The sequence below is a fragment of the Eulemur rufifrons genome, chromosome 7, assembly GCF_041146395.1.
Source record: "Eulemur rufifrons isolate Redbay chromosome 7, OSU_ERuf_1, whole genome shotgun sequence".
NCBI classification, from domain to species: domain Eukaryota; kingdom Metazoa; phylum Chordata; class Mammalia; order Primates; family Lemuridae; genus Eulemur; species Eulemur rufifrons.
In genome coordinates this window covers 43,206,704-43,221,001 of record NC_090989.1, presented here as the reverse complement: position 1 = coordinate 43,221,001, position 14,298 = coordinate 43,206,704, and the positions used below count along the sequence as shown (strand labels likewise).

The following is a 14,298-nucleotide window of genomic DNA, read 5'->3' as shown; positions in this document are numbered from 1 at the left end:
TCAGCCATGCAGACTTCCAGTCTCAACCCCTACCTCATGATTGCTGCCACAATCCACTTGGGTTGGGTGAATGTATTGACCTCACTGGAGGGAGGACCACATTTCTGGGTTGCCTCCTATCCCCAGTGGGAGATCTGCACATCATGGGAAGGAGCTAGGATGGGTCTCCTGACACTGGAACATCTTGGGGTGTGTGTATACGTGTGTCTGTCTCCCTGGGAACCTGGGACAGTTTTGAGCATCTAGGGGTGTATGTGTGTTTCTGCCTGTCTGTCTCCCCAGGAACTTGGTAGAGTCTTCATTGTCCTGCTCAAGTATCCCCAGTGCAGAGGGAGTGCTACTTGGGCAGACTCAGCGTCTGAGGGGAGGAGATCCTGTCTTTTTCTTTCCAGCCTTTCTGAGTCTGGCTTCCTTGAGACACCCTTGGAAGGAGGAAGTTGGGGTGAAGGCAACTACAGAAAAAAAATTGTATACTTTTTATGATTTCATTGTTATAAATACAAAGCATTTAAAACTGGTGTAGAGCAATATAAAGATAAATGGTAGAGTTTATGCTAATAATTTGAAATTTTACTTTTTCTTTACTTAGAACATTAAATGGCAAATAAAAAGCACCATGACAAGTTGAGAGAAAGAAATCACTGGAGGAAGGAGCACTATATTTTAGCACATTTTATGTCCCTTCTTTTCTGCTTTTTGAACATAGGGTCCTGCATTTTTATTTTTTACTGGACATCACAAATTATGCAGGTGAAATTGACTGTTTTAGAATCCAAACCAAATAGAAGAGTGTTGAGGAATATATCAAAGAAAAAACATTACTTAATATAAAGATGTTATATGGCATTTTAGTCTGATTAAAAGGTCAGAAATTAGTTTTTCAATCTTTATAACTGAAGTATTTTTAAGTATGAATATTACATTCTTAATGATCAGAATAATCTGTCAACCTTGAAAAAACTTGTTTTATTCTTACACATTAATGTGTTTTCAATCCTTGTATATATTTACTGCAAAGAGGCTTTTAGAAAACAATTAAAAAATAATAAAAACCCATTCTTTAATAGTAACCACAGATGAAATCAGTTATTCAAATCAATTTATGTTGTAGGCAAAATTGGCTCCATTTTCAAAATAAAGAACTGTATCAAAAATAGGCTAGTTTTTGAGGCATTTGTCTAACCATAAGGTAGAGCCTTATATTAGAGGATATTTATAGATTATATGGAGTATGACTATACACACTTATCTTCAATTCAGTAGGAAATCTGCTAACCTGCTTTATTTTTACAGGATTTAAAGTATTATATAAATAACCTCTACTAATATTTTTTTCAATTTGTACAAATTGCATTAAAATTGTTAATGTAGTAGTAGAGGCATCAAAACAGCAACAAGGTCTTATTATTTTATACTTAAGAAAATACAAAGTCATCTTTCCTGCAAAATGTGCAGATGAGCATGCCTCCGAGTAAACAGCTGATCACTATAAAAGCCAATTGCTTAAAATCAGGTTTAGGATTAAACACATTTCTCTAGCAATGTATGATCATGGAGGAAAAAAACAAGATTTCTATTAAAGGATGGTTTACTGTTGACTAAAACCTTTTGTTGAATATTCTGTAGGTATAGCACCAGAAGATTTACTGACCATGAAATTTAGTATATGTTAAAGAATACATATGTAATAATAATTTCTTGTTACTTTCCTGACATATTCCTTCTTGAATTTAAAGCTTTGCCCTTTTTATGCCTGAAATAGTCTTTTTTTATATAGTCATAGGATTTTCTCTTCAATTCACGATCTCCTCAAGTGTCATGTATATTGAGAAAGGTGTTTTGGTTTCCTTGCATAAAAATTCCTCTTTCATTTGCTCTCAAATCCCTATTCATTCTACTTAGTTCTTCTTCATGGACATATCACTCCTTGGCACTAAAATATAATGTCTATGAAAGCAGGCCACTGTTAATTAGTTGATGGTTTATCTCTTTTATTGCTATATCTTTAACATATAGAATAGTTCCTGGTAAATAATAAATATTTTTGAATGAATTAAATGAGTGAATGAAAGGTTGATTCCTATCATCTCCAGTTTCTATTAGTGCAGTCAACAGTCATTTATTGTTACAGGTAACATAAGTTGAGGATATTCTTAATCACATAACACATCATGTTTGCCCTCAAGAAGCTTACATACGTTGTTGGGAAGGCAAATTATTAAAAAATATATGATTATGGTCCACTGAGATAGTAACATGGTAGTATTATACATAACCTTCTGGGAACAGTTGTTCAATTTTATACCTACTGACTGGGAGCCGAGACATTGACCAACTCTTGGGGAACTAATTTCTAAGGTCCAAGGCCCTTTTTCTATATCATTCAATTACTCAAAAGATGCATACCACAAAAGACACTAGACTTGGAAGTAATTTGATGTTTCTTAGAAATAAAAAAAAAAGTTTACAATCATCCAGACTCTATAATTTAATATTTGGCTAGACCTTAAAGTAATGATTACCGGATTGACATCTCAATTATCTTCCATAAATAAAACATTCAATGTGCTATTGAGGGGAGAAAGGAAAATTTTATACTTTAATATATCTGTACCTCTTGACTATGCAATTTGCTTATGTGTAAGAAATATGAAAAATACAAATAGTATAGCATCTCTCTTATTTAAAACATAGTTGTTGCCTGTTTCTAAAAACAAAACAAAATATTATGCCCCTGGCTTGTATTTGGTATATTTTTAGTAAGCATTTAAAACTTTTATACTGATTTTTTAAACTTTGAATAGAGTTACCCAAGTTTTAGAAGAAATATTTGCTGTCAACATTTGTGTTTATGTGGTGAATCACATTTATGGATTTACATATATTGAACCATCCTTGCATCCCTGGAATGAAGCCCACTTGGTTGTGGTGGATTATCATTATTATTATTGTTTTTTTTTTTTGATGTGCTGTTGGATTTGGTTTGCTAGAATTTTATTGAGAATTTTTACACCTATATTCATAATGGATATTGGTCTATAGTTTTCTTTTTTTGGTGTGTCCTTGTCTGGTTTTGGTACCAAGGTGATACTGGCTTCATAGAACGAGTCGGGGAGGATTCCTTCCTTCTTGATGTTATGAAATAATTTCTGCAGTATGAATGCCAATTCTTCTTTGTAGGTCTGATAAAATTCAGCTGTGAAACCATCTGGTCTGGGACATTTTTTTGTTGGAAGATTTTTCATTGCTGCTTCAATTTCATTGCTCATTATTGGTCTGGTTCAGGAGTTCTATTGCTTCCAGATTGAGCCTCAGGAGGTTGTGTGTTTCCAGGAATTTGTCCATTTCCTCAATGTTTTTGAGTTTATGTGCAGAGATTTGGAGTACTACTCATCCATAAAAAATGAATTAATACCTTTTGTGACAATCTGGATGGAACTGGAGACCATTCTCCTGAGTATCGGAAGAATGGAAAAACAAACATCACATGTACTCACTATTGAATTGGAACTAACCAACCAACACTCATGTGTACAGATGGAAGTAAAACTCCTGAAATCAAGAAATCAAGCAGGTAGGAGTGGGGAGGAGGGAATGTGTGAAATCATACCTAATGGCATAATGTATATTGTCTGCATGATGGGCAAACTTATAACTTTGACTCAAGCAGTGTAAAAACAATCCATATAACCAAATCATTTGTACCCCTGTAATATTCTGAAATAAAAAAAAAAAAATTGGAAACACAGTGAGGACTGTAAGAGATACCCAGAGATAAAATACATTAAAATGAAGATATAAAGACAAATGTTTACAGACAATAATTACCTACTCCAGCAGCATGCAAAAAGTTGGCATTTGAAATAGACTGTATTTCCACAATGCCATGAATGTAAATCAAATAGACATCTCAAGTTTAGAGATATATAGTGACTTTTGTTGATTTAAATATATTTTCAATGTTGGTTTAATTAATTATTGCTGCCAGAGCAAATATATTAAATCTGCAATCAAAATGTGAGCCTAAGGCAGAGCTATACAGAATAGTCACTGAAGGGCAGAGATTGGGGTGTTAAATCTATATTTTAAGAAGTCAATGAATCGGACAGCTCACTTCTGACAATTGCTTTATAGACCCTTTAGCAAATATCAGCAGAATTGGTTTGTAATTTAGCATGTCTTTCACTTTGAACATGGTCCCTAAAGGTTTTTACGCATGTCAGGATATCTACAAACACAATTTGTTTCAGGTTGACTATCCATGATTAACATTTTCCTTTACTGTCTAAGACCTAAATAATTACTTTTTACTGAACTACGCACCTTAGTTTTCCTATAATACACTAAAGATTAAAATCAAATATTTTCTAGGTGTTGCTTTCTTGTTTGCTCTCTAAATTAAACACCTTTGAAGAGCATTTAAATTAACTATGAAAACAGAAGGTTGCAAATATAGCTCTTAGGAATTATAGAAGTCAGTTAATTAAGATTTATTGCAAAGATTCCTAATTATGAGAGTCATAGTCTTAACTCTATAATCTTATTTATCAACCAGAATCAGAATAATCAAGGAATGTTTCTCCCTAACTACATCTAAGTGGTTCTAAGTGATTTGGAAAAATTTTTTTACATTTGTTATTTGTAAACAGGGAGCAAACAATTAAGGCAGGGTTGTTTAATGTGGTTTCCTTAACATCTTTTTTGTTTGTTTTGCTTTGTTTTTGAGACAGAGTCTCACTCTGTTACCCGGGTGAATGCCATGGCATCAGCCTAGCTTACAGCAACCACCAATTCCTGGGCTCAAGTGATCCTCCTGCCTCAGCATCCTGAGTAGCTGGGACTACAGGCAAGTGCCACCACTCCCGGCAGAGACAGGGTCTCACTCTTGCTCAGGCTGATCTCCAACTCCTGAGCTCAAGCTATGCTCCCGCCTTGGCCTTCCAGAGTGCTAAGATTACAGAGGTAAGCCACCGTGCCCAGCTAATATTTTTTAAATATGTGAAAAAAACATATATAGTCAACTACATGAAAGAAAAGCTAAACCAATGCAAAACTTCTCTAATCTTCATGTTCCACACTACACATATATAGAGTAGTAAAAACATAATTAATACATTTATATTTTTGGTCTCTAATAATTTTTCCACACTCATAACTATGAACTCATGAGCAATGTTATTATTCTGCTGGCTTTCTTTTCCCTATTTGTGTTTCTGGTAAGGCACCAGAATCTTCTGACAAGTGGCTGATTCCCCCAACTTGTTTCAGCTATTTGCAGACACCCCTCATTTTTCCAAAATTTAGATGAACGTTTCAGATTCTTTCCCAAATCCTGCTGTACTTCTGCCATATACCGTCTTATATATCATCAGCCTCTAATCCCTCAATTGCTCAACCTTTGCTTGGTTCCTTCTGCTCAAAATTCTTTCCTTTCTCCCAGCCTCATTTTGCCAAATCACATTCTACTTATCCCTTAGAATAAAATTTAAATGCTGCTTCCTCAGGAAGAAATCCCTTTATCCTCTAGATTTGGAGAATACAGGTTGTCAGAGTACCCTAAGCTTCTCCTTGGAAGGTCTTACAACAATACCAATTACATATTTGTGAAGTTAGTTGTTTATTTTCTGCCTCCCCATTGGACTTTAAGGTTCATGAGGGCTCACTCACTATGGTACTCAACGTGTACACTAAAATATATGTTGAATAAATTTAAAGTTTATAAGTAATACATCACTTTTCTCTTTTAGTATAAAAACAATGATGTATAACCTATAGATAAGAAGGCAAAGCATTTTAATGTGATCACTTAGTCCAATGAAGGTGTGTTATCAGGTAACTTTGAAATATTCCCCCTAAGTCACTTGAAAAAGAATTCCCAAAGATACTTCAGTTGGAGTGATGGGAAATCCCTTCCTCTATTTGCAGCAATAAAATTATCTTATTTAAGGCTGGCACAAAATGGTGTTACTTGAAATCTGGTTCTGGAATATCCAGTTTCTATAAATTCCTTTTCAATTCAACACCAGATTCTGACTCTTTCAGATATGGAAAGAATAACGGATACATCCACAGATTGAATTATTTATAATGTTACCCTTGCCCGGAATAATTGCATTTTCACAAATGTGATTCTCTAACTTTAGAATTTCATGCACAAGGAGAGAGGGCCATTTTGGTATCTCTCAAAATTATGGCATGAAAGTAGTTGCTTATATATAAGGCTGATCATAAGATTTTATTAAGTATATGTCATAATAGTTTAGGACCTTTATGTACTGCCAAATAAATATAATTTGATTCTTTGTAACTATTTATATCTAAAACATAGTCAAACTAAATAATTTCTTAATATTCAACAAAGTTAAATTTATTGGAGAGGATTTCTTACTGATACTATCCTTCCAAAATGTATAGTATCAATATATGGATACTATATCTTCTTTTACATGTAATATGCTTTTTATTCCCCATATAGCAAAATGATTTTAATATATTACCTCATTTTAAAAGTAAAAACAACTTATATTCTGTCTTTCTGATAAGTAGACAGACTAAATGTACTGTCTTTATAATTGTAGAATGAAAGACTGCTATATGAAATTATGTAAACATATTTATATATATTTTATTTAAGGTGATATATTTTTCCCCAAATTAAGTTATTTTTGTCCTATAGTTAAGAATAGTTGTACTGGGTTGTATTTTTGATCAGGTGGTAGCAATGAAAACCTTAGAAATAATCTGCTGAAGCAGAGAGGAACAGAGTCCCTAATCTGCTTTATGTTGAAGACACATTTGACAAAATTTTGTTGCTACTACAGGAAATAGGAAAAGAAAAAAGAGGAAATAGGAATTCCATTTTAAACAACCATAAAGCAAATTCTATGGTGTGGAGCTATTTTCTGAGTGAAGGGGAAAATTACATAGTAAATACAAAGACTGTAATTGTATAATACTATGTGCCTTTTCTTTATTTATTAGAAGCATTTCTGAAGATTACTAGCAAAGTAAATTTATGTATAATATTTTGAATAAAATATTCACATCCATTTCATATATATTGTAGAATATTAAAGTTTTCTTCCTGCACATTTCATAGGTTTAATAATGTTTTTTAACTTTGCATTTTGAAATAATTATAGGTTTATGGAAATTTTCAAAAGAAAATATACAAGGAGGTTCTGTACATCCTTTACCCAGACTCCTCCAATGTTAAATATTTGTATAACTATAGTTCAACAAGAAAACCAGGAAACTGACATTGGTCAAATCCACAGTGTTTGTATATATATGTGTATGTGTGCGCACACACACAAAGCTCTATCCGATTTATCACATAGCTTCCTATAAATACCACCACAATAAAATATATGCTGAACACCACCACAAGGGTTTCTCCTTTTACCCCTTCATAGCCAAATTGTCCTCTCCCTAATCCCTTACCACTGGTGACCACTAATCTTTTCTCCATATCTAAAATTATGTTAAATCAAGAATGTTATATGAGTGGAATTATATTGTATGCAACCTTTTGAGATTGATTTTTTTCACTCAGCATAGTGCCTTTGAGATTCACTCAAGTTGTGTGTTTCAACAATTTGTTCCTTTTTATTGCTGCCTAGTATTCCAGCACATTCAACATATTGTATTTTAAATGTCACCATATGCTGCCGTAGGGTATATTATGGGCTGAATTGTGTTCCTGCAAATTTATATATTAAAGTCATAACCCCCAGTACTTCAGAATGTGACTGCATTTAGATAGGTCTTTAAAGAGTAATTAAGGTAAAATGAGGTCATATGAATGGGTCCTTAATGCCATATGATTAGCATCCTTGTAAGAAGAGGGGATGAGACACAAAGGGAAAGACCATGTAAAGACATGGGATAAGATGGACATCTACAAGCCAAGGAGACAGGTCTCAGAATTAAATTAACCCTATCAACAATTTTATCTTGGATATCTAGCTGGCACAACTATGAGAAAATAAGTGTCTGTTGTATTTGTTATGGCTGCCCTAGAAAACTAATGCAGTATATAAGAATAGTTTTATCTTTATAAATTTGCCTCATATATAAATGTTCATTTACAATACTTTCTGCTATAAGGCAATCACTTGTGTACCCATATAATTTATGAATGCCTCTCAAAGGAGTTTTTTACATCTCTGAAGCTTTTCCCATTTCATGTTCTGCAGTATAATTATATTATGGTGGAATTAAAGAGAGGATATACTTGTAAAAATCATAGGCATGTTCGTGCCTGACTATATTGTAGTAAAAATCTTTAGTGTTATAAAGAGAACATTTAAATGAAATCATCAGATTTTTATAGATAGTTTAACTACTTTTCACAAACTGCACATAGACAATAGCATTTGAACACATTCCTAGATTTGTCTGACTATTTCTTTTTAGAGTGGATCATGGTTAAATATGGTGGCTAGAATGCTTTTACAAGATAGACATGAATTATAATTGAAATAAATTCTTATTGTTGGCTTTATTTGACATGGAAAAGGGATGGCAGCATAAGTGGGACAATTGAAATTCAATTCATTAGGCAAAATGTTATTGGTTTCTGATTTCCATTTGTAAGTAATATGGATTTACTTATTAAGATACATTAGTATATGATTATATCAAAAACAAATACATGTTAGAAGGAAGCATTTCATCTTATTAACCATACTGCTAAGAAGTAATATCAAAAATATCTTTCTGCATCTAGAGAAAGAACAAGAACTACCACCAGAAAATTACCTCTTTAGTGTATGGCATACAATTGCATTGCACTTGTGAATATAGGCCCATTGGGAATATTATGCATCAAAAGGAATTATGAGGCTATGTTGAGAGAATAGCAGTGAAACTTACCATCTTGATCCGTGGTCACTGTGATAGCTGTGAACGGCTTGGGAGAAAAACTCAACTCAGAAACTCCATTCATGGCTTCTATTTCAAAGGTGTAATTCACGTGAGACACAAAGTCAAGCACTATCACAGAATTATTGATCAGGCCAGTATGTCTTGGGATGAAGCGGAGTCCTCCACCACAGTCCTCACACTGGCTGGTGTCTAAGCCACATTTCTTACAGATTACACTGTATGTGAGATCTTTTCTCCCTCCTGTGTCACTTGGTGGGCTCCATTCCAAAATAAGGGCTGTTTCATTGATGTTAAAAACCACATTCCTAGGAGCTGAAGGTGGCCCTAGAGAAAAAACAATTAAAAAACAAATGTACATGTATAGGACAATGAATTACACTAATTCGAAAACTTCATCAATAAATACTTATTGTTCTTTTATATTGGTTTGATCTTTTTTCCTAATGGGAACTATAAAAAACATATAGTTAAAAATATCTGATTAAGTCTAGTAAGGAAGGAGTCTTTAAGGGTGTGGATGATCTATTAATAATATTCTAACTTTTTGGTATATGAATTCTAATATTTAATATCAAAAATAAGCACATCTCCAAAATATATGGTAATTATGCTTTTTAAATGTGTTGACTGAAAAATACTTAACAAAAATTATCTTAAGTTATGTCATGGCTTTGATTACATCCTGTTAATTAGATCATCATCCTCAAAATTTAAAAAAAAAATAGCAACATACTTATAAAAAACACGTTGTGTTCATTGTTTCAGTCTTAATACTATATTGATGTATAGATAACATCCCTATTCATTACTGTTGAAAATCACTAAGGATCTTTTCCCCAAAGGTTGAGAATAAATGACCCTAAATTTAGGGTAGGCAGACTATTTGGAAAAAGGAGAAAATAAATGGAAATTGGAGGCAACAAAAAACCTACTAAACATAACTGTGTGCTTAAAAGTAACTGTGTCCCTAAAAGAGATTCACACAATCTTCTTATTTGTCATCAAGACTGCATAAACCAAGTCAGTGCCAAGGAGTGGGTGAGTATCTTCTTTCTATTTTTCCATAACAGATCATACTGCATAGAGTACTTAATAGCCTTTAATTAATCCAGCCTTTTCTTAAAAGTATGTCAATAATCCTTTACATTTATCTGAGTCCTTTTACTCTCAGTTCCATAAACTTCATTGAGCAAACGTTATCTGAAGGTCTACTAGGTGCCAGGCACTGGGCTAAGTGCTATATGTGAAATACCACAGAATTCATATTCTTTGAGAAACTATTCTTATGATAGATACTTTGAAACATAATTCATTATATACATGACTGGTGAAACAACACTCCTGCCATATTTTAGAAGGCTTCATTTTAAGAAATTTAAACCAATTCTCTAAATTTCTGTTACCAAGGAAATTTGCTTAGAGAGTGGGAAGGAATTTCTTTTCAGCATGCTCTCCTAGAAAGAAATTAAAGTTTTGATATAGGCTCCTTTTGGATTTCAAGCTATAATCATCCATTCATTAAATAAATATTTTGTTTGGTGACTACTTATGTGGCAGATACTGTGGTTAGGTCTTGGGTTTACAGTGGTAAACAAGGTAGACATTATTCTTGCTTTCTTGTTATTTACATTTTACTGAATGGGTAAACATATTGTAAAAAGATGAGTAAAATTCAAATTATAATAAGTACAATTATAAAAATTAAAGGACAAGAGCTAAAATAAGAACTACTGGGACTATTCTTTTTTAGATAACATTATGAGAAGGCCTCATGGGGTGGAGAGGAGAATGTGCAGAGGTGTGGGAAGAATATCACGGGTAGAAACTGTGTAGTTCTTTACTCAGGAAAGATCTTGACATAGTCATGGAACTATCAGAAAATCACTGTGGCCAGACTGCAGAAGGAGAATGCAGGAAGTGAGCTTTAAGGAACAGGAAGAGGCTGGATAATGCAGTACTGGTGGGCTCATTGGAATGCATCTGGATATTTTTCTATGTACAACAGGAAGAAACTGACAGATTTTATTTATGGATGTGATGTGTTTTAAAAAGAGCAGTCTGGCTGCATTGGGGTGAACGGTCTGAATGAGCACGAGGGACACAGCAGTGAAATCTGTTATACCGTGCTGGAGTGGCATAATATTAGTCATAAATCTACATGACTATATTGGGTTTGAGATTCAGGAAGTGTTATTTTCTTTCATCTTTTTGCCAGATCCTGATGTCAGCAACCTGCAGGGTAAGAACCTCAACTACTTATACGAGTAGCACCCAAAGCTAGACCTAGAAATGCCATGTGTAATTTTTCTGAAAGGTTGCTGGGTACCTTGCTTTATGCCATTTCATGTTCCAGAGGGTTTAAAGAAGTATCTGCCTCCAGAAAGAAAAATATGGAGGAGATTATAAACTAGAGCCCAGGGAAAAATGTAGCTTTTTGCCTCCAACGTATACATATGCCTGAGAGGTAAAGATTAATTATTATTATCATAATAATGTCTTCCTGCAGAATGACATATTCATATTGTTGGTCTTTTATTTATAATGGAAAACATGAATTATTATTCACTTTTATTTCCATGACTAGGAAGAATGTTATCAATTATGTGTTATGGGTGTCTACAAGTATATAACTATCTGCCTGGAGATACTTAAAAAAAAAAAAACAAAAAACAAAAAGGCCGACACCTTTCTTACTCAAGGGTCCTCATACCAATTTGCATGACGATTAAATAGCTTTTTAATTGCTGTTAAATTATGCCAGCTAAACTGTGATTTCATGCAAATATTAAGCTGTAATGACATGCAGTGAATCATTTACTAAGATTTAGAACTTGGAACAAAGAGAGACAATTAATTCTAATCCTCAGATTCAACTAAATTATGTGTCACTGGGCTTTTATGAATGTGGCCTGATTGCTTTGTTATCATTTATAAATTATACAAAGATTATGTGACACAATGAAAAAATAACTTGGCAGCAATAACACTTTTGGAGACATCTGTATTGAAAACTGTTAGGGATTTCCTTATGTTTATTTTTTTTTTCTTTAAAGGAAACAAGTAATTCACATAGAAGAACAGCAATCTCCACTACTGCTCATCCTCCAAACTGACGTCATAAGAAAAGGGCAATTATTCTGATTTGCAACCAGTTGTTTTTCAAGTCCATAATATAATAAAACTTACATTAAAACTACAATTTTGTTTCTACTAGTTTTTTTACATTTTTTACTAGTGTTTCCATTAGAAAACATTTTTTTGGCTTCCATTTGGATTTACCCTTTATACATTTAAAAAATAAAGGGATAGTGTTCTACCAGTGAAACTTATGAAAAACTTGTGCAATGCTCTCTTCTCTTTCCAGAAAAGCGTCTGGCCCTGCAGGCCCCAATCTTCCCCTCAGAGTAACAGAGGTCAAGTATGCTATGATTTTTGTTTTAATTCATTTTAAGATTTTACCTAAATTATTTTTAAACATAACAGTTTTTCTCAAAATATGTCCTGTGCAATATCTCTAGCCTCATTTGATGTTGCACAAAAATTGGTTTAGCGCTCAAATAAGACTCTTCTGGCAGACTGATGTTGAAACAAAAGTACACTATTTGCTTCACTTTGTTGAATCCAACATTTCCCAAAACTTTGTTCACAGGATTTTATTTTACAAGAAGCATCTGGAGGAATACTAGTGTTCAGTGGAGCACCCTTAAATAAAGGCTGACACATAAGTAGAGCGAGCTAAAGGGACATACACACTTCAGTTACTGCATCAATTGGTGTAGATTTGTTTTATTATATTACAGAAGTATCTTAACTCATAAGCAGGAATTTTTCATATTGACTGAAGAGTGACTGACTATTCAGCTATTAACTGTATAGCTGTGTTTTGCAGATGTATTTTTTAGCCTTAAGAACAATGAAAATTTAATCTAAATGTCTGAAGATATCAAATCATGAAAGACTATTTCCTATTAAGCTATATTTTATCAATTCTTAAGTTACTAATAAGTGAGAACTAATAGATGGGTACACATGGGCACAAAGTAACATAAAGGACTAACTTAATGACTACCAGGAATATAGTAGTACAGTGTCCTAATGCAAAGCAAATTCATTCATATCTATGAGTTCACAAATGAAAGAAAAATTGTTCTATGTTAATCTGTGTCAAAGAGAACATTTAGAAGAACGCACTGAACCATGTAGAGATGTTTAGGTAAATGCTTTGCAGACAAGATTTTAGAATTTACTATAGAAAGATAAATACATAAGTGTAAATGATAAAGTACATCACTAGGCATTAATATTATACTAAAAATATAAGTTGTCTGATCTACATATAGAAATAATTTAAAACTCTAAAATTCATTTCATCCTTGGCATCTTCAATATTAATTTCAACTTTTATCTATATCCATATTGTCAATATAATGTCCTTCTTATATAATCTTTTAAAATGTATTTAATAAGGCTTTTGTAAACAGAATTTTGTATTCTATTTCTTTAAACCACTTCTTGCTCTGGCTGTAAGTTTTGTACATTAAATATTTTCTATTTGGAAATGGTTGACAATCACAAAACTGGGGCCCCAACCTCAACACAGAAAGAGAACATATCAAACTATTCAGTAAAACATTAGGTTCAGGAAAGTACCATAATTAACTTAAGGTCATGAAGTTCATTAGTGATAGAATAACACCTAGTCTTTTTATGTTTAGATTTTTAAAAGTTCTATTACCTTGTATTCAGCTTATAAAGCCTGTTAAATAAATATTTAAAAAATACAGTTGACCGTGAACAATGCAAGTTTGAACTGAGTGGGTCCACTCAACCAGGAAATTCTTCAGTGAAAGTTACACCTGTTGTGCCTGCCTCTCCTGCCTTCCCTCTCACCCCCTTCCACTTCCTGTGCCTCTGTCACCCTCAAAAGAGCAACACCAACCACTCCTCTTCCTCCTCTTCTTCAGTGTGCTCAACATAAAGATGAGGAGGATGAACATCTTAAAAACAATCCATTTCCACTTAATGAATAGTAAACATATTTTCTCATCTTTATGATTTTCTTAATAACATTTTCTTTTCTCTAGCTGACTTAATTGTAAGAATATTATGTGAAATATGTGTTAATCAACTGTTTATGTGATCGATAAGGCTTCTGGTCAACAGTAAGCTATTAGTAGTTATTTATATATGTATATTTTCAATTACACCTGGGGGGTGGGTTCCCCCAACTCCTGTGTTGTTCAAGGGTCAGCTGTATTTTGCATAGTTCTTTGCTTTCAAAGTATTGTCAAATACACACCTTTAAACATACAAATCAGTGATTACTGCCTTCTTACAAAAGGCAATAATCCTTTAAATAATGCTATCTTAGAGGAATTAAATAATTTTTGTCCAGAAGAGCAATGGAAA

General features: G+C 33.2%; 1 protein-coding gene across 1 annotated transcript in view; it reads right to left on the bottom strand.

Annotated features, from left to right (window-relative positions):
* The window catches only part of EPHA6 (EPH receptor A6), an 884,686-nt gene that overhangs the window by 490,331 nt on the left and 380,057 nt on the right, over positions 1–14,298 (bottom strand). Inside the window, exon 5 of the mRNA XM_069471955.1 lies at positions 8,878–9,213. Within this exon, the coding sequence (XP_069328056.1) occupies positions 8,878–9,213 (336 nt within the window). The remainder of the gene's footprint in view (positions 1–8,877; positions 9,214–14,298) is intronic.